At 45.3% G+C, this 20,931-nt stretch overlaps 1 protein-coding gene across 1 annotated transcript in view; it reads right to left on the bottom strand.

The window, feature by feature from the left end:
• The window catches only part of cemip (cell migration inducing hyaluronidase 1), a 220,155-nt gene that overhangs the window by 27,713 nt on the left and 171,511 nt on the right, over positions 1 to 20,931 (bottom strand). Inside the window, 7 exon segments of the mRNA XM_052040346.1 lie at positions 696 to 851; positions 1,910 to 1,945; positions 6,532 to 6,663; positions 7,549 to 7,634; positions 8,593 to 8,721; positions 8,857 to 8,926; positions 15,411 to 15,616. Coding sequence (XP_051896306.1) covers positions 696 to 851; positions 1,910 to 1,945; positions 6,532 to 6,663; positions 7,549 to 7,634; positions 8,593 to 8,721; positions 8,857 to 8,926; positions 15,411 to 15,616 — 815 coding nt within the window.

Genomic DNA, 20,931 nt, shown 5'->3' with positions numbered 1-20,931 from the left:
CGTTTTGGGATGAAACAAAACGTCAACTATTTATTTCCCTCTATAGATGTTGCCTGACCTGCTGAGTTCCTCCACCATTTTGTGTGGGTTAATCCCATTTCACCAATTTATTTCTGTATAACCTATTCTCTCTCACATGCACATCAAGTCCACCTCGATTCTCCTACTTCCCAGTTACACTAGTGGTAACTTACAGGGGCCAGTTAACATACCAATCGGTACATCTTTGGATGTGTGAAGAAACTGGAGTATTTGAAGGAAACCCACACATGGACAACATCAAAAGTTAGGATTGAACCCAGATAGCTGGAGCTGTGAGGCAGCGGGGCCATCTGCTGCAACACTGTGCTGTGACCTCCACCCTGAATCTTTGAAGATCATTACTGATGGATTTTTGTTGGGGAAGGGTGCCACAAGAATATGGAGCTAAGTGGGGTCAGTGGAAATGAGGCATTGTTTAACCATAATCTAACTGAATGTTACAGTAGATTCAGTGGCTGATGTTCCAATGGTAGGATAGGACTCTGTATTTTATCAAGTGGGATTTTGCACCCAAGACAAGACAGTGATAGTGTGTCATTGCACAGCGAAGGGAGCTTTCTTCCAGCTGAATTAAATCAGATCTTAAAAGCAAATTTATATCCATAGAAGCACTTTAATACAGCTGTGAAAAGATGGCTCATTGAGTTACTTACACTCCTTTGGGAAGAGCTCGTCCGCTGTGGTCTAAGCCACCAGGTCCCCAGAAAAGATTGTCTGCCATCTCTGTCCCACGATTTTCACTCTCCCCAACAAACAACGAATTTTTTACCTCCTGTTTGGCCCCATCATCATCTGGAAAAGTTCCACCACTAGAAGCAGAAATACTAAATGTTAGCTTGGCTCCATTACCAGGAGTCTTGCCTGCAGGCCAAAAGATTGCCAATAAAAGACAACAGGTTGGCTGGCTGTGTGTGTTGTAATGAAGGAGAGTTGTCATCAGAGATGCCATCTTTTGGATGAGACCTGCTCAGATGAGATGGAAAAAGTCCCAGAGCATTTTTCAAATAATAGCAAGGAACATTTGCAATAATGTGTATGAACCAACACAAAACTACTCACTGTTCATTTGCTGTTTATGGGATCCTGCTGTGTTCAATTTGTTTATAGCACAAAAGTGGGTATTTTTCAAAATAAATCCACTCCACAGGATGTGGCAAGCCACTATATAAAGCCCAGTTCCACTTTATTATTTCAGAACTGCCTCTTGCTGTTGGTATTGACAGAATTAGGTACCACAGCTGATGACCCTTTAAATTTATTAAGATAGCCAAGCCTTCCATTTCTCAGTGAGATTGCAATAGCTTTTTTCTGAGCCTCACTTTGTTATTTTATGCACTCACCTTCCATTGTCTGTTGCCTAAAGTGATTCAATTTACTGGAGGTGATTCTGTTCTACATTCACCAGCTTTCTTTGGACTACATGACCTCAGTACATTGTCCTCTCTCAGGCTCTCTCTCTGTCATTGTACGTCCTCTGGTCTTCAACAACTTTTCTTTATTTCTTTGTCTGTATCACTAATACTGCTTGGGTAGGTGCTCCTCTGAACTCCTCTCTAATATTTCTTCGAAACCTTGCAGTCTTCTTCCTGTTTGTCCTTCCTGTCTGGACTAATTACACTGTTGCTAACTTTATCTCCATCTTTCAAATGTACAGATCCTCATCTCCAATTTTTCCTTCATTCAACAATCTACAGAGATTTAAAATCTGTTGCTAGTATCACTGTCAGAGCCTTCCACTGTATATCAGCTTTCCTAACTCATTTCTGCAATCAACTACACCATCAACTTTAATCCTGAAGCATGGCTTCTTAAAAACAGAACAATTTTTGCATTATGGAATTGACCTTCAACAACCACAAGTTCTTACCTTGCAAGTGTCAATCCAATTCCATTGTCAGAAAACCTAAAGAAAAGGAGCAAACATAATGAAGGGTAATAGAGTCATAGAGATACAACATAGGAACAGGCTCTTCATCCATCAACAACCCATCTTATACTAATTCTACAAGAATTTCTTTCCAGGCCTAAGGCATCAACATCAAACAAAACATGGTGAGCACGGTACCAGCTCATGGTGTCAGAGTTTGCTCCATGCAACAGTTCCGTCCTACCTTCTTAATCTCTGGGAAAAACCAAATAATGAAGAATGCAAATACTTTCAAAAAGAAAATGTTTACAATTTCAGTGCAGTCAATGCCCACAGTGGCCCAAGCTCAGTGTTCCTGTACATTTCTGTTTAAATCTTAAGACCTTAACCATTTTTTCCCCGTGCTTCTCTGTCTAGATCCTACTCCTGCTTTTAATTTGAGGGCAATGGTTGGGTCTACTCTGCGACTGTAGGACTGAACATCTTCAGCTCAATGTGAAGATTGTTTTTAAATGGACTGGAAGCAAACGACTGCTGATAGAGGTTAATTATGAGCTCTTTAGTTTTGGCAATACTGGAGAGCTCAGGGCCTCAGTGTAGGAACAATGGCCTTCCAACATATTGCAATGCAGCCAATCCCATTTTGAAAGCAGCCTTTTTCAGCTGATTGGCCCCTTTGAATATGAAAGTAGAGCTCTGCTAATGTAACTAGAGCCTCAACTGACAAATTTGCTCAGAATTAGTTGCAGTTAGCCTAGTTTATAGTATGTAGTTATTTTTATGGGTTCCAAAAAAGAACTCCTGCCATTTTGGGATCTATAAAAATAAGCTGGGCCTTTCCCACCCAGGATGTGCACTCTCTCTGATTGCCAGGACTCCACATACCAAGTCTGTAGCCTGGTGCTGCTGTTCACTCCCCCTAGCTGGAGGGCTCAATCTGTCAAGCTACATCAGGATATCTATTTGCTTAGATTCATAGAAAACATACGACACAGAAGGAGGCCCATTACATCCATGTGGTTTGAAAAGGAACAGCCCACCTTCCAACAGATGTTCTGTATGTGGGTCACGGCTTTTCAAGTATACATCAGGTCAGTTTTAAATGTGATGAGAGTTTCTACCTCCACTACCCTTTCAACCAATAATCTCCAGATCATCACCATCCTTTGGGTGTAACCTTTTTACTTCAGTGTCCCTGTGATCCTTCTACCAATTGCTTTAAAACTAAACCCCCGGTTTGGACTTCTTACCTAAAGGAAACAGGATTTTTTTTTATTAACTCCATCCAGACTCGTATGTACCTCAATACATCTTCCCTCAGCCTTGTCTATTTTAAGGAAAACAAGTCCAGCCTAATGAGTCTTGCCAATCCTGGTAACTCCTCATAAATCTCCTACGCACCCTCTCAGATGTAATCATATCTTTCCTGAATGTGGTGATAGGAGTTGCACGCAGTGCTCAAGCTGGGGGCTAAAGGCATTTTACACAATTCTATTATAACCTCTCTGCTCTTCCCAAAGGTCTCCCATGAACTTGGAATGTAGCCTGGGCCTCGAGACTGCAGGATCCTTTTTAATTATAATACCAGCCCTTGAAGCTTTAGTCTCCATAATTAAAGCTTAATCTGGTTAACCATGTTCTGAGCAACCTAGGAATAAAATCATTGATTACATTTTTAAAATGTTCTTATGTACTGTTTGAAGGCTCTTTTGTGTTGCTGTCAGCTAAGGCAAGTATCAAGGTTAGAGCAACCACCAAGATACTCTTTCTTGAGGGTGGACAACATTCAATTTACAGTAGTGATTGGTACAATAATGTAGACTAAGTATATAGCACACACTGTTCTTAATGATGTTCCTTGGAGTGAGTATCACCAATAGCCTGTTCTGGTCCAACCACGTAGATGCCATGGCTAAGAAAGCTCACCAGCGCCTCTACTTCCTCAGGAGGCTAAAGAAATTTGGCATGTACCCTTTGACACTCACCAACTTTTATCGATGCTCCACAGAAAGCATCCTATCTGGATGCATCACAGTTTAGTATGGCAACTGCTCTGCCTGGGACCGCAAGAAACTGCAGAGAGTTCTGGACACAGCTCAGCACATCACGGAACCCAGCCTCCCCTCCATGGACTCTGTCTATACCTCTCGCTGCCTTGGTGAAGCAGCCAGCATAATCAAGACCCCACCCACCCAGGCCATTCTCTCTTCTCCCCTCTCCCATCAGGCAGAAGATACAGGAGCCTGAGGGCACATACCATCAGCTTCTATCCCACTGAGATAAGACTATTGAACGGCATCAACCTTATACGATGAGATGGACTCTTGACCTCACAATCTACCTTGTTATGACCTTGCACCTTATTGTCTACCTGCAATGCACTTCATTGTAGCTGTGACACTTTACTCTGTATTCTTTTATTGTTTTTACCCTGTACTACCTCAATGCACTGTGTAATGAATTGATCTGTACGAACGGTATGCAAGATAAGTTTTTCACTGTACCTCGGTACAAGTGACAATAATAAACCAATAACAATATTCATAGAGCCTACACCTGTTTTTTTTTTCAGTTAGACAATAAAGATATTGGAGATGAGAGAAAGGCTTTTTGACTGGCTGCCAAAATCATCGAACAGAATAACATAATCTAAAGGCAGTAATACATACAGTATGCTGGGATTCTTAAATAAAAATAGAAAATGCTGGCAAGATTAAGCAAGCTAGACGACCAATGTGGAGAGAGAGACTGTTCAAATGAAAGGTTGTTGACTTGAAACGCTAATCCTGTTTCTCTCTGCACAAATGCTGCCTGATATGCCGGAAAGCAGAGTCTGTTCACTTTCCAATTCTCATGGATATGCCAGGCGTCCAATGGCAGGAGCATGGGCTAACAGCATGTAGTGCAAAAGAGAAGTTTGGATGTGAATGCAGGAGGTATGATAAGCAAGTTTGCAGGTGGTACAAAATTTGGTAGTATTGATGATAGTAAGGCAGTCTTCAACCAGAGAATGATATTGATGAGTTGGTAATATGGGCAGGGCAATGGCAGATGGAATTTAATCTTGAAATATATGAGGTGATGCACTTTGGGAGGACATACTGAATGGTAGGATTTTAGGGAATATCGAGGAATGGAAGGATCTTGGTGTACAAATGCAAGGATTCCTGAAGACAGCAGCACAGGTAGGTAAAGTGGTTAAGAAAGCATATGGGATACTTCCATTCACTAGCTGGTGGACAGAATGTAACAACAGGGAGATTCTGGTATAACTTTATAAGACACTGGTTAAGCCATAGCTGGAATACTGTATAACATCTGGTCATCACTCTATAGGGAGGACATGATTGCACTGAAGTGAGTGCACAGGGGATTTACCAGGATCTTATCTGCAATCGAATGCTTCAGTTATATAGAGAGACTGATAGGCTGGATTTGTTTTCCTTGGAACAGGGAAGATTGAGGGGGCCTGATTTAAATAAACAAAATTATGAGGGCATAGACAGGGTAGACAGTGAGAAACATTTCCCCTTGGCAAAGGTGTCTATAACAAGAAGGCACGGTTTAAGTTAAGGGGTAGGAGGTTTAAAGGGGACCTGAGGAAGGAGTTTTTTCACTCAGAGGGTGGTTGAAATCTGGAACACACTGCCTGAGGGGGTAGTGAAGGCATGTATTCTCACAACATTTATGAAGTATTTAGATGAGTACTTGAAACACCATGGCAGAGAAGGCAGAAATGGGATAAGTATAGACAGGTACTCGATGGCCAGCATGGTCATGATGGGCCAAAGGGCCCATTTCTGTGCTGTGTGAACATACGACTCTATGGTCTCTAACCAGTACCAGCAGTCCTGTCACTATTGGAACAGCAAGGTTGTAGTCTGAGGAAAAATGGATTCAGTGTGGATAATAGAGTGGAATCTGGATGAATGCATTGAAGAATATTGGAAACAGTAATGGCAGACGTAACAAAATAGAATAGTGGATTGAAGCTGAGAACTGGAGATGATAGAAATCTGAAGCAGTCAAAGGGCAAAGATTTGGAATAATTTGAGTGAAGCAGTGAGAAATTCTCAAACCGCAACTATGACTTATTGATATTTAAAAAACAGTTGCCATATATCTTGTTGTACCAGAAAAATGTGTTTGAGAATGGCTTTAATTAGGGCCTGCTGGCTCATAGGACAATGACTGGTCAATCTGAATAACTTGCACAGTTCCCTCTACAGATTTCGCCCTATACCCTTCATCATCTGTGTAGGCCCTCAAATCATTCCACTTTTCTCTCTTTCTTTAGGGCGCTCTTCAAAATGCAGCTCTGACCAAGTTCTTTTCCCCTGCTGCAATACTTTCTTTGGATTAATTGGATTAGGCTCCTGTGAAACAGCACGGGGTGTTTTACTAACCAGAAGAATTATATCAATGTAAGTTGCTGTTGTATCTGATGAACTTACAGAGATGCCAAGCCAATGGGATGCATGAGTAATATTTAATATGTGATTGTACTAAAGTAACTAGAGAAGCTTTTAGTAATGGAGTACAGTATACTTAAATTTAAAACACATTGCAAACAGTTAAAACAGATTGATTCAATATTTTTGAGAGTATAAAGTAGAACTCACTGGCAGTTCTCCAACCATACGTCCCCACCACGAAGCCAGGCGCCATGGTCCTGGTTTTTATATGCTATATAATTCTTGATTAAAGCAGGTTCTCTTGGTTTGTAAGGGTCAGCTCCTTCATGAGGGCTGTACCTAAACAAGACATCAGGAAAGATTGATTTTTTTCAGTGCTATGAAATTAAAAATAATTTTTTTCATTAGTGAAGCATGGTACTGATCATTTCCAGGTCACTTTGAGTCATTCAAAAAATTCAACTGGGCTCTTCCTGTCATCGGTGATTCTTGCGATTTCTATATCGGGGTACACAAGATGAATCTATTGTGCGCCCTGCTTCTTTTGACCTTGTCCATCTCAACCTGAGGGGGTTGCAGGATAATACTTACCTATTGCCTCACCATCCCTACCACCCAACATCCAGCGGGAGCCATTATAAAACACCACTGCCTCTCTACCAGTGCCCCATGCACATGGTGATCTCTTGGCTGATTCCCCACCTCCTCCTCTAGTTTCCAGCCTCCAATTAGTTCCCCCTCCTCACGACAAGCCTACACAGGGAAGTTCCCAGCTGCAGGTTTCCAAGATCCTGGCCCTGCCCACAGATCTAATCAGGCCTCTGGCTGACCTCCCAAGCCTTGGGAGAGGAGAACCTGTAAAAAAAACACCAGGCCTTTGTTATTGATTGCGCAGACAATTAATGCATCAGGCCAACAACTAAAATGGTTACTAATCCACTGCCTAAGAAACAACAGGTGCAGGAGTAGGCCATTAATCCCTTTGAGCCTGCTCTCCCATTTAATAAGATAATTGCTGATCCAACCTTCACCTCAGAGGCATTTTCCTCATATCCCCTGACTTTCTATTTTTCTCCACCTTGAACATATTCAATGACTTCACTTCTACATCTCTCTGGGAATGCCAGCTATTCTGAATCAAGGTTGCCCTAGAATTTCTAGGCTAGATAGCTTTCAAAGAAGCAATCATCCTCCTTATAAATGCATATTTTTTCAAGAACCCACCTTGCACCAATCAGCGAGAGGAATGGCCTCTTGTCCTTTGCATTAGCTTCAGTTGTCTTCACCCCATTATCAATTATCATACCAGCCTGAGAAATAGTTGAAAAAATTCAAAATGCACTTAAGGCGTTGAGTTTAAAGTGGTTTTAAACGAAAATGGTTCAGTGATGATTCTGGAGGTGAACCAGATCCACAAAACATGCAGCATGACATGCACTGTTCTTATAATGGCCGATCTACTGTGCAGTGACAAAAGGAACCGGCAATTCATCCTATTGTTATTAACAGGGTCTGTGGCTCCTCTTTGTTGGGGCAAGCTCTTCATGCTTGGACTTAAAGCAACCCCTTTGGATCCTTTCCTTTGCTATAAAGAGATTTCCCTTCAGGGATGTAAATGTACGAATGGCAAATTTTGAAATCATGGAGCAGCCTTAATAGGTCAGTGAGGCTGTTTGCAGGTGTAATACCTGGAGACCTTTACCTGTAGCTATACACTGAACCAATGCAAGTTGTTATGAATAGATGACGGCACCGATGTGTACAGAAGGTAGGTAAAGCTGAGAATTCAGATCCAGTTATCTTCTGGACTTCGATGTCTTGGTTTTGATCACCTAGACATACTGGAGAAAAATTTCCCAGGTTTTTTTTAAAGCAGACAGCCTGGTTGTTTATGTGCTTTTACTTTTTCCAAGGGGATTACAGAGTTTCAGAATGAGAGGAGCAGAGTGTTAATTGCAGTTCAGGGTGTATCACAATTGTGTGGAAAAGGCTGGGTGGATCAGAGGGTTTTTACCTGGCCGTTATTGTCTGTGTGCTCCCACTACTCTCCAGTTTGTCAATGATATTTACAGATACTCATGGTATAGTCAGAGGGGCTGAACATTAAGCTTTTTTTTGATGTGTTTCCAGATCTGCAGAAGCTACAGCAGCTCAGGAATGTGCTTGTAAATGTTCATGGAAAATTACATTCTGCAACAAATACCAGCTGATTGGCTGCTTTTTCAGAGCCGTACTCTGTAGCATTATAGCAATTGCGTGCAGACTCACCCTGTGGTTGGAATGAGCCCTATTGTTGCTGAACTTTCCCAATGGCATGTGTTCCGAATAACCAGGGGAATACATTCCTTCTGAAGGCCCTGTGGGCACATGGTGGAAAATGAACCAAAATCCTGTTTCCTGTAATGTAAACATACTGATGAATGCTTGAAATTTCTACAAAGGTGTTCTTCTGTTATTTAAATTTAAAATAAAGCCAGCACTGGAATCTGGCCTGTACTTAAATGTTAGCACACGTAGCAGAAGATTGTTTACCTCAGAGCCTGCAGCTGCACAGTTGACAAGGTTATTGTTAGGGTTTGCAATCCAGAATGTTGAGACAGCACTGTAACAAGATAAGATAGTCACATGTACATCGAAACACACTGAAATACATCTTTTTGCATAGTGATTTGGGGGGGGGGGCAGCCCGCAAGTGTCACCACACTTTCGGCGCCAACATAGCATGCCCACAACTTCCTAACCTATACGTCTTTAGAATGTGGGAGGAAACCGGAGCACCCGGAGGAAACCCATGCAGACACGGGGAGAACGTACAAACTCCTTACAGACAGTGGCCGGATTTGAACCCTGGTCGATGGCGCTGTAAAGCGTTATGCTAACCCCTATACTACTGTGCCTGCCAAACAGCACAGGTGGTGTTGACTTACAAAATTTACAGTTCATTTTATGAGAATCAGTTCAATGAGAATCAAAAAACTGCAGATGCTTGAAATCTGAAGAGAAACAGAAAATGTTGAAAGCACTCAGCAGGTTAGGCAGCATCTGTGGAGAGAGAAACAGAGTTAATATTTTATTATTAGAACTGGGAAGGAGAGACAAAAACATGTTGGTTTTAACTGCAGAGAAGGGGAATGATGGATAGACCATGGTGGCATTGTTGATAGGGAGGAGAATAGTCTTGGGTTACAAGATGATATTGATCAGCTGATAAATTGGGAAGAGCAATGGCATCTGAAATTTAACCCCAATAAGTGTGAGCTGATGCATTTTGGGTGGTCTAATAAGGATAGGACATACAACATGAATGGTAGGGTCATAGGGACAATTGAGGAACAGAGGGACCTTGGTTTACGAGTCCACAGATCTCTAAAGGTGGCAACACGTAGTTAAGGTGGTGAAGGAGGCACACAGGATGGTGGCCTTTATTAGCCAAGGCACAGAGTATTAGAGCATGAAGGACTTGTTACAACTTTATAAAATTTTGGTTAGGCCACACCTGCAATATTGTGTACAGCTCTGCTCACCACATTATAAGCAGAACGTGATTGCATTGGAGAGGGTGCAGAGGAGATTTAACAGGATGTTGTCTGGGTTAGAGCATTTCAGACATGGCGAGAGACTGGATAGGCTGGGTTTTATTTCCTTGGAGTGGGGGAGTTGAGGGGGGACCTGATAGAGGTACACAAAATTATGAGAGGTGCAGACAGGGTGGAGAGTGGGAAACTTTTCCACATAAAGGAGACATCTAAAATCAAATGAGTAAGAAGGTTAGAGAGGATTTTTTTTCCACTCAGATGATTGTTACAATGTGGAATACTCTCCCTGAGATTGTGAAAGAGGCAGTACTCTTACAACATTTAAAGTATCTGGACAAGCACTTAAGCTAATGAATCAAGTGTTGGTAAATGGGATTAGTATAGATGGGTACTTGCTGGTTGGCATGGCCATGGTGGGCTGAAGAGCCTGTTTCTGTGTTGGTTGACTGTATGACAAAAGACTATCTGCAATAGCATAAGGTTGAGGTTGCTGTGGTGGTAAACTGTTGTTGAAGTAATGCAGCTGGGAGAGTGAGAGCACAAACAATAGTGGTGAAATTCAGACTGGAGCTGTAGGGAATGCCCATTCAGTCTATAATGAAAAATGAGTTACTTGGAATTGAGGCAGGGTCCAGGGATAGTAGGGAGGGCCAGTGGTTGAAAATTGGGGGCTGGGCTGGATCACCAAGGAAGCTAAGTGTCTATGCTCTGGTGGGGCAGGGTTGACCGGTGTATGGAAGGATCTGTGTTGGGGATAGCTATCAGTTAAATATTTGAGAATACTGGAGACCTGAGCCTCCATCAGGGGTTTTGAGGAATTACAGGATCAGGGACTTGAGCCAATTGGGTAGTTTTGGGTGAGAAAGATTGGTGGAGGCAGTTGCTGCTTAATATCTAGAAGTGAAGTTTAATTGCCAAGAGCTATTTTTTTCAAAAACAATAATTGTTCTTGTATTGTGGACTTTATCAACAGAAGGCACATTTATTTCTCATCTCTACTTGTCACAAGGGCATTAAGAGTCAACTGTGTTGTGTGGAACAGGATTTATATGGTGGCCGGGCTACTTTTTGATAAGAATATTAAATAGAAATTCACAGTTTGTTACAGTGGAAGTTTGCTCCTTGGACTGTGGCTGCAAGTACTGTTAGTTCACAATTCTAACAGTGGGTGCAGTTACATACAGTATATCCCCTTTTCGAAAGAAAAATAAACGAACAAAGTTTATCCACTTACAGATTATTGAGGCAAGAACCCTGGATGGGAAACAACTTACAAAGAGAGGTGAGAGATTTCAGGATTGTTTCATGCATTATGCAAAATTAATATACCGTACAGAAATGCAACAATGGCAACCTGTCCCAATGGCATTTATGCTAGACTCAGTACAAATCTCCATTCCTTGTCTGTACATACTTTTTAGTTTCCCCTCAAATGCATCTAAACCATTGCCTAAGTGAGTTCCATATTCCCTTTATGCCACTGGAGCAGCAGAGACTAACAGGAGATCCTTTTTAAAAAAACTATTGAGGGGTTTGACGAAGTGAATAAGGAAAGGTTATTTTCTAAATGATAAGGGAGCACACATGTAGAATTACTGCTGAGAATAAGGACAGAGGTTCATGAAAATAGAATGCTTTCCAGCAGCAAGGAAAAGATCATTGCATCATTAAGGGGAATGTAGTAATTATTTCAAGCAGAGGGATTGATTGTGGATTTCCATAAAGAAGCAGCACATATGCAATGGGCTTAATGACCTCTTGTATTGTAAATGTGTCATTTTGAAAGCTGAGCAAATGAATCTTGTGAATCAGGCCATTTTTTGCCAGTATAGATGTGCTGAGCAGAGACTATAAACCAATTAGAAATTACATTTTATGAATGATTAAACTGACCATTGAGGTGCTGCTGGTCAGGGATATTGAGTGGAAGCACATAATTGCAGTCTACAAAAATGAAAGGAAACTGAGAGACAATGACCACTGGACATTGTTAGATCCCAGAAGTCAAGCTTTTGTTGTATCACGTGACTTATAAACATATAAAAATGTGCTTGTGATTGAAGCCATCCTGTAGGTTATTGGAAACAAAATCCAGCTGTGGGTGCATTTTGGTGAAAATCATAAGCAGCGTTAACTGGATGTGATCTGACTAACTTTACTTTTAATTCTAAAGCAGGCTAGCCATGCGATGATTCAGATTACAGCAAGTTTAAATTTAAATTGCAATTATTTTTTCAACTTTTTGCCTATCTGGTAAAGTAGCAGTTCACACATATCCGTACATCAGTTCATTAATATCCTATGTTTCATTACGATTCAAGACAAGTACCTTTCCAGAAACTTAAGTATAAAATCTAGATAGACATGTGCACTGCTGCGAGTGCTATCTTTTAAATGACACATCGAACTGAGTCCATTTGAAGTGGACAGTAATGTTTGTTTGAAGTCCCCACTATTGTTGCAGAGTGACTGTGAGACCTGATAATGACCATTTCAGTCCAGAAATTTGTCACACTTCCTTGTGTGCTACAGCATTGCACAATTGAGTCAATTTCCGCATCAGTCTTGTATGAAATGATGCCTGTTTTGCCAGGGAGTGACCATCGTTGGGAGTCCTAAGTCAATTATATTGTACTAATATAATGTTGGTTTGGGACCTTTGAAAATAAGTTTGATCCTTGAGGCCCACCACTGATTCACACAAACCACATACACACACACAACATTGCATTCTCCTCACCCTTTGCTCCAAGGGTCACAACCCTCTGATCCAATGAACAGTTGATTGATTCAACCTTAACTTGTCTGATGTTTGCCCCCATCAGGCATGCATAGAATTAGATCAACCAGTGCACCCATTTCTGTAATTATTGACAGAAACAGGATTTCTAAAGTGCAACTTACAAGCTACATTTATCAGTCACAAAAAACAAGCAGCAAATCTTGCAGTAGATTGTTATAGAGGTGTGAATTTAAGGGAATCAGGTTGGGACCAACTTAATGTAGTTGAGTAACCAGGGTTGTAGGTAGGTCTTTAAACTAAATATTGCAGGGTGGGTTCTGGTGAGGGGTAATTTAGAAAGCTAAAGACTGATTGACAATAAAATTGGTAATGAGAACCAGAGTGTGTCAGAAAGGGATGGTGCATGCAAGCATGAAAAGTATACTTGCAATTGGAGTCAAAACAGGGAAGATTGAACAAAGGAAACATTTAAGGCTTTTTATCTGAATGTAGCATTTGTAACAAGGCAGGTGAATTAATGGCACAAGTAGAAATTAATCTGTGTGATCTGTAGCCAGAGATGTGGTTGTGGTACAGTAGTACTGCCAGGCTACTGTAGAATATAGAAGATAGAACAGTACAGCACAGGAACAGACCCGTCAACCCACAATGTTTGTATAGATCATGGTGCCAACTTAAACTAAATCTCCTCTGCCCGCACATGATCCACCTTTCTCCATTCCCTGCATATTCATGTGCCTGTCTAAGTGCCACTGTCGTGTCCACTTCTACCACCACCCCTGGCAGTGTGTTCCAGGTAGCTACCACTCTGTGCAAAAAACTTAGCCCGCACATCTCCTTTAAACTTTCCTCCCTCACCTGAAAGCCATGTCCTCTTGTATTTGACATTTCTACCCTGGGAAAAAGACTCTGCCTATATACCTGATTTATGCCTCTCATAATTTTATAAACCTCTATCAGGTCTCCCCTCAGCCTCCGATGCTCCAGAATAAACAATCCAAGTTGTCCAGCTTCTCCTTATAGTTGATACTCTAATCCAGGCAGCATCCTGGTAAACCTCTTCTGCACCTTCTCCAAAGCCTCCACATCCTTTCTGTGAGCAACCAGAATTGCACGCAATGTAGTTGATGAACAATGAGGTCCCCAACCCAGAGTACATTCTGTGCCCTTGATATTTTCAGGGCTTCCTCCGAGTATTCAGTATGGAGGAGCACTGATTCATCAGCTGAGGGAGGACGAAGAGAGATTTCCTTGCCCATGTTTGATTAGATGCCATGAGACTTCATAAGATGTTGACAACTCCAAGGGCAACTCTCTCCCTCTTGTATACCACTGTGCCCCGATCTCTGATGAGCCTGTCCTGCTAGTGGGACTGGACAATCCCAATGAGTGTGATGAAGGGGTCTGGTACAGAACTGTACTCACAGTGGCATAGTTTGTAGAGCTGCTGCCTCACAGCTCCAGAACCCGGTCTTCAATCCTGACCTCTGGTGCTGTCTGTGTGGAGTTTGGACATTCCCGCTATGACTGTGTGGGTTTCCTTAGGGTGCAACTAGCAGGGTCAACATGAATTTATGAAGGGAAATCACATTTGACTAATCTGTTAGATTTCCTTCTATTTTTGACAACACCTCGTCCATACTCTACATCTCCCTGGTATCCCATTCCCTCACTGAATTAGTTTAAACCCTCCTCAACAGCACGAGTAAACCTCCCTTCCAGGATGTTGCACCCGTTCCGGCTCAGCTGCAACCTGTTCGGCTTCCACAGGTCCCACCTTCCTCAGGAACAGTCCCAATGATCCAGAAATCTGAAGCCCTCCCTCCTACAGCATCCCTTCAGCCACACATTCATCCTCCTATTCTTATATTCACATACCTTTGCAAGTAATCCAGAGATTAATCTAAGACCTAGCTTCTTAAATTCATATTGCAGGACTTCATCCCTCTTTTCACCTATGTTCTTACTACCAATGTGAACCACGACCTCCGGCTGTTTAATCTTTTGTAAAATCTTTGATCTAAAATAAAAACCTGAACTCTTATTTTAGATTATTCCCATGATAGAGAAAAGTGAATTAATTTTAAACAAAATACTGATGTATTGCATGGAATATTACCAAAGGTAAATAGTGAGGAAACACTTCTAAGTTTAATTGTCCTAGTGTGTTGGTGAGTGGTAGAATTGGGAATGGGGGGGGGGGGAGGGGGAAAGAAAGTAGCAATTAAATGTGGGGAGTAGGAATAAGAATGTGGGGAGAATAGGTCACAGGGAAAATTAGTGGGGAATGGGATTTCTCTGTGAGCTAGCAGAGACTTGATGGGCCAAAATCACCTCCATGAGGAAAAATTAGCATGGCACAGTAGTGCAGCTAGTCAAGCTGCTGCCTCAGAGCTCCAGAAATCGGAGTTCAATCCTGACCTCCTGTGCTGTCTGCGTGGAGTTTGCATGGTCTCCCTGTAACCACATGGGCTTCCTCCTGGTGTTCCGGATTTCTTCCACATCTCAAAGATATGCTGGTCGGTAGGTTAATTGTCCACTGTAGGTTGCCCCTGGTAGGTGTAATCTGGGGGCAATTGATGGGAATGCAGGGAGAATGGGTTAGAAGAAAAATTAATGGGGGAAATGGGATTTCTCTGTGTGCCAGCTTGTACTCGAATGGCTGAAATGTCTTCCTTTTATGTTGTAAAGAAATATGGTAACTATTCTGATCTCCTCCAACCATACAGTTTCATCTGGCTGTACAGAATCATGCAAGCATCCCTATTAATCCCTCTCAAAAAACAGGAAACTGTCAAATGGCTTACTTGCAGTCCTGTCGGGGTCTGGGAATGTAGCCTGGGTACACCCCATCTGTTATCGTCCTGCACATTTTGCTGTTACGATCTGACGGTAGCAGAGTCCCTGCCTTGACTAACAGACCGAGGCAGTGATCAAATGTGTTTCGTTCCTCAGGACCATCTTCAGTGAAGAAACAGTGCCCCAGGGTCCTGTAGCCAATGACGTCTTTCACCTAAAAAGGAGAAATTGACTTATTTAAACTTTATGCAAATTGTTGACAATTCCATTCACTCCTGCCCCTACCTTCCTTAACTTACTCTCCACTTATCTAATAATGATTCCTACTATTCCTGACGCAGTGATTAGTGTAAATGGGTGCTTGATGGTTGGCGCAGACTTAGTGGCCCAAGGGCCTGTTTCCATACTGTGTGACTCTATGTCTGACTCTATGAAAGTAGAATAGATTAACTTAGAGGCTTCATTTCCAAGGCAGCGATCAGTAATTAAAATATAAATATGTGGCGACTCACCGTCTAGTCGGGCGAACCAGCTCGGCAGTCGGGTCGCGCGGCGTTGGAGTGACGAGGCCCAAGATGGCGGCGGGCCTCGTCTTTCTGAGCGACGGGGAGAACCCGCGCGCGGGAAAGTCCTGATGACGTAGGACTTACGTCATTACCGGTTGTTTTGGGCGGGAACATTCTCCCTTAAAGGGCCCGCGCAAGGCGGGAAAATAAACCAGTTCTGTTTGGCAATCCTCCGAGTAGAGTCTTGTTTTATTCCGCGGTAGCAACCGCTACATTGGTGACCCCAACGGTCCAAACGGCTTTTGGACCCGCGAAATGAACGACAGCGCAGCAGCCAACGCAGTGGCCCTCAAGCTGCCCACCTTTTGGACACTTTGGCCCAGCGTCTGGTTTGACCAGGCCGAAGCGCAATTCCACCTTCGGCAGATCACCTCCGACTCCACGAAGTACTACCATGTGGTTAGCTCTCTGGACCAGGAGACAGCCGCCCAGGTTGGAGACTTCATCCAGTCGCCTCCGGAGGAAGATAAGTACCCGGCTTTCAAAGACCTTTTGATTTGGACCTTCGGCCTCTCCCGTCGTGAGCGCGCTGCACGCCTGCTTCATCTGGGTGGCCTGGGGGACAGATCCCCATCCGCCCTAATGAATGAGATGCTGGCATTGGCCGAGGGACACAAGCCATGCCTGATGTTCGAACAGGCCTTCCTCGAACAGCTCCCCGATGACATCCGCTTGTTGTTAGCTAATGCCAACTTCAGCAACCCCCGTGAGGTGGCCGCCCGGGCAGATGTCCTGTGGAGGACCAAGCGCGAGAGCGGCTCGTCCGTCAGTCAAATCACCAGGCCGCGAGCCCAACGCCCGCCTCGCCCGGCCCCAGCAACCAAGCAACCACGCCCCAGAAATGCAGACGACGACACGGGTGACCAGCTGTGCTTCTACCATCAGAGGTGGGGTGTGGAGGCCCGTCGATGCCGCCCACCCTGCAAGTTTCAGGGAAACACCAGGGCCAGCTGCCGCTGATGGCTACGGCGGCTGGCCGCCGACAGAGCCTCCTATTCATTCAGGACAAGAAATCTGGACAGTGTTTCCTCGTTGATACTGGAGCAGAGGTCAGTATTTTGCCCCCGACAGGCCGCGACACTCGTGACAGGCCACCAGGTCCTCTACTCAATGCCGCCAATGGTACAACGATACGGTCTTTCGGCACCCGTACGCTTCAATTACACTTTGGCGGCAGCCGTTTTACCTGGACCTTTACCCTTGCCACCGTCGCCCGACCACTCCTAGGAGCCGATTTCCTTCGGGCCCACAACCTGTTAGTCGACCCGCGAAGGAAGCGGTTAGTCCACTCTAGCACTCTCCGGACCTATCCCCTGGGAGAAATCAGCCCACCAGCCCCGCGCCTGGACTCCATTTCCCTTTCTGGCGACGATTTCGCCAAGCTCCTAGCCGAATTCCCATCGATTTTGGCACCTTCGTTTACAAACTCTAGGCCCACACACAGGGTACGACACCACATCATTACCACAGGGCCACCCCTTCATGCCCGAGCACGACGATTACCTCCAGACAAGCTCCGCCTGGCGAAGGAAGAGTTCCGTCACATGGAGGAGCTGGGGATTGTTCGCAGGTCAGACAGCCCCTGGGCCTCCCCCCTGCACATGGTCCCCAAAGCCACCGGAGGGTGGAGGCCCTGCGGCGACTACCGCAGGCTGAATGACGCCACCACCCCGGACCGCTATCCCATCCCTCACATCCAGGACTTCGCAGCGAACTTACATGGGGCCCGCATCTTTTCCAAAGTGGACCTCGTTAGGGGATACCACCAAATCCCGGTCCATCCGGATGACGTCCCCAAAACTGAGATTATCACCCCATTCGGCCTGTTCGAATTCCTTCGGATGCCGTTCGGCCTTAAGAACGCCGCGCAGACCTTCCAGCGGCTGATGGACGCGGTAGGCCGAGACCTGGACTTCGTGTTCATTTACTTGGACGACATACTGATCGCCAGCCATAACCGCCAGGAACACCTTTCCCACCTCCGCCAGCTGTATTCCCGCCTCTGCGATTTCGGCCTCACGATCAACCCGTCCAAGTGCCAATTCGGACTTGACTCTATCGATTTCCTCGGCCACAAAATCACCAGCGACGGGGCAACACCCCTACCCGTCAAGGTGGATGCTATCCGCCATTTTGCCCGCCCTGACACAGTCAAAGGCCTACAGGAATTCCTTGGGATGGTCAACTTTTACCATCGTTTCATCCCTGCGGCAGCCCGTATCATGCGCCCTCTGTTCTCGCTGCTGGCTGGTAAGGGCAAGGACATCACCTGGACTGATGAGGCTGTGGCTGCTTTCGTTAAGGCCAAAGACGCCCTGGCAGATGCCACGATGCTGGTACACCCCAGGACTGACGTCCCGACTGCCCTCACGGTAGACGCGTCCAACACTGCGGTGGTTGGGGTACTGGAACAGCTACTCGAAGGCCACTGGCAACCCTTGGCATTTTTCAGCAAGCACCTTAGACCGCCCGAACTGAAGTACAGCGCTTTTGATCGGGAACTTCTAGCGCTGTATCTGGCGGTCTGGCATTTCCGATACTTTCTAGAAGGCAGGCCTTTCACCGCTTTCACCGATCATAAGCCTCTGTCCTTTGCCTTCTCCAAAGTCTCCGATCCCTGGTCAGCTCGTCAGCAGAGACATTTATCCTACATTTCCAAGTTCACAACTGACATCCAACATGTCTCCGGAAAGGATAATGTCATTGCTGATGCACTTTCCAGACCAACCATCCACAACCTATCCTTGGGTGTCGACTACACGGCCCTAGCTGACGCACAGCAAGCCGACGACGAACTGCCCAGCTACAGAACCTCAGTCTCGGGTCTGCAGCTCCGAGATTTCTTGGTTGGTCCAGGTCAGTGGACCCTACTTTGCGACGTTGCGACTGGTCAGCCCCGCCCTATAGTCCCTGCAGCCTGGCGGAGACGCGTTTTTGACTCGGTACATGGGTTGGCGCACCCGTCCATCAGATCTACTGTCCGACTGGTCGCCAGCAAGTTTGTCTGGCATGGCCTGCGCAAACAGGTCAGTGAGTGGGCCAGGACTTGTCTGCACTGCCAGACGTCAAAAATCCAGCGACACACCAAGGTCCCACCACAGCAGTTCGGCCTACCCGTAGGAGGTTCGACCACATACACGTCGACCTCGTGGGCCCTCTGCCGGTTTCAAGAGGAGCCCGGTACCTCCTTACCATCGTGGACCGGTTCACGAGGTGGCCTGAGGCAACCCCCCTGACTGACATCACCACTGATTCCTGCGCCCGGGCGCTGCTCACAACTTGGGTCTCACGTTTTGGCGTTCCGGCCCACATCACTTCAGACAGAGGCACCCAATTCACTTCCAGTCTCTGGGCTGCATTAGCGAACCTGCTAGGGATGCAGCTGCACACCACCACGGCCTACCATCCTCAATCAAATGGGTTGGTGGAACGTTTTCACCGCCATCTGAAATCGGCCTTGATGGCCCGCCTGAAGGGTCCTAACTGGGTTGACGAGCTGCCTTGGGTCCTGCTCGGCATACGCACTGCCCCCAAAGAAGACCTCCGCACTTCGTCAGCTGAGCTTGTATACGGGGCGCCACTAGTTGTCCCCGGGGATTTCATACCTGCCCTTCGGGACCAAGGGGAACAACCCCCAGCAGTCCTACAAAGACTGCGCGAGAAGCTTGGCGACTTGGCCCTGATTCCCACCTCACGGCACGGTCAAGCCCCATCCTGCCAGCCCAAGGAACTACGGGACTGTAAGTTTGTTTTTGTTCGCAGGGGCACACCTCGGGCACCATTGCAACGACCATATGAGGGACCGTTCCGGGTCATACGCAATAACGGATCCACTTTTATTTTGGACATTGGAGGCAGGGAACAGGTTTTCACGGCGGACCGCCTCAAACCGGCCCATTTGGATCTGCAACAGCCTGTCGAGGTTGCCACGCCGCGACGTAGAGGCCGCCCCCCTAAGCGGCAGCTGGCACAGCCCACGGACCTTGGGGACTGTATCGCCGGTTCTGGGGGGGGTTGTGTGGCGACTCACTGTCTAGTCGGGCGAACCGGCTCAGCAGTCGGGTCGTGTGGCGTCGGAGCGACGAGGCCCAAGATGGCGGCGGGCCTCGTCTTTCCGAGCGACGGGGAGAACCCGCGCGCGGGAAAGTCCTGATGACGTAGGACTTACGTCATTACCGGTTGTTTTGGGCGGGAACATTCTCCCTTAAAGGGCCCGCGCAAGGCGGGAAAATAAACCAGTTCTGTTTGGCAATCCTCCGAGTAGAGTCTTGTTTTATTCCGCGGTAGCAACCGCTACAAATAGTAATTTCCCTAATGCTATTTTTGTGTAGTTAAGGTATTTAAGGTTGGCACACAAAGACATTTTACCCAAATGTATCAAACATTTTGATGCCTAATGATGCTGTAGGTCATAAAGCTGCCTCACAGGTCCAGCAGTCCAGGTTCAGTTCTGATATCTGGTGCTGTGGAGTCTACATGTTCTCCTTGTGCCCATGCAGGCATTCCCCAGCTGCTCCAGTTTCTTCCCACACCCCAAAGATGCACAAATTGGATGGTTAATTGGCAAATGTTAATTGCCCCTATTGTAAGTGGGTGGGAAAATCAGGGGGGCTGTTAATAGTAATTTATTCTCATAAATAGGTTTCAAGGAAATGAGGGAATGGGATTGATCTGAGAGCTGACATAGCCTTGATGGGGTAAATGGCCTCTCAATTTGTCATAAAAGAAAAGCCAGAAGAGAATACGAGAATGTTGGACTAAACTTCCTCTTTAAGAATAACTTAGAAATCATAGCTGCACTGCATTTTCAGAAGATTTATTATTATTTCCTGATCAAAATTCATTTCTCAGCAGAACCTGGAAGTTGTTGTATACACACTGGCTGTTGATTTTGCTTACAGTACAATGGTGGCTACATTCCAGTAAACACAAAGCACTCTGGCAAAGCTCAGAAACATGAAAG

This window comes from Pristis pectinata, chromosome 28 (genome assembly GCF_009764475.1).
Source record: "Pristis pectinata isolate sPriPec2 chromosome 28, sPriPec2.1.pri, whole genome shotgun sequence".
Lineage (NCBI taxonomy): Eukaryota > Metazoa > Chordata > Chondrichthyes > Rhinopristiformes > Pristidae > Pristis > Pristis pectinata.
Note: the sequence above shows the minus strand (reverse complement) of the source record. Positions and strands in the feature narration are given on the sequence as shown.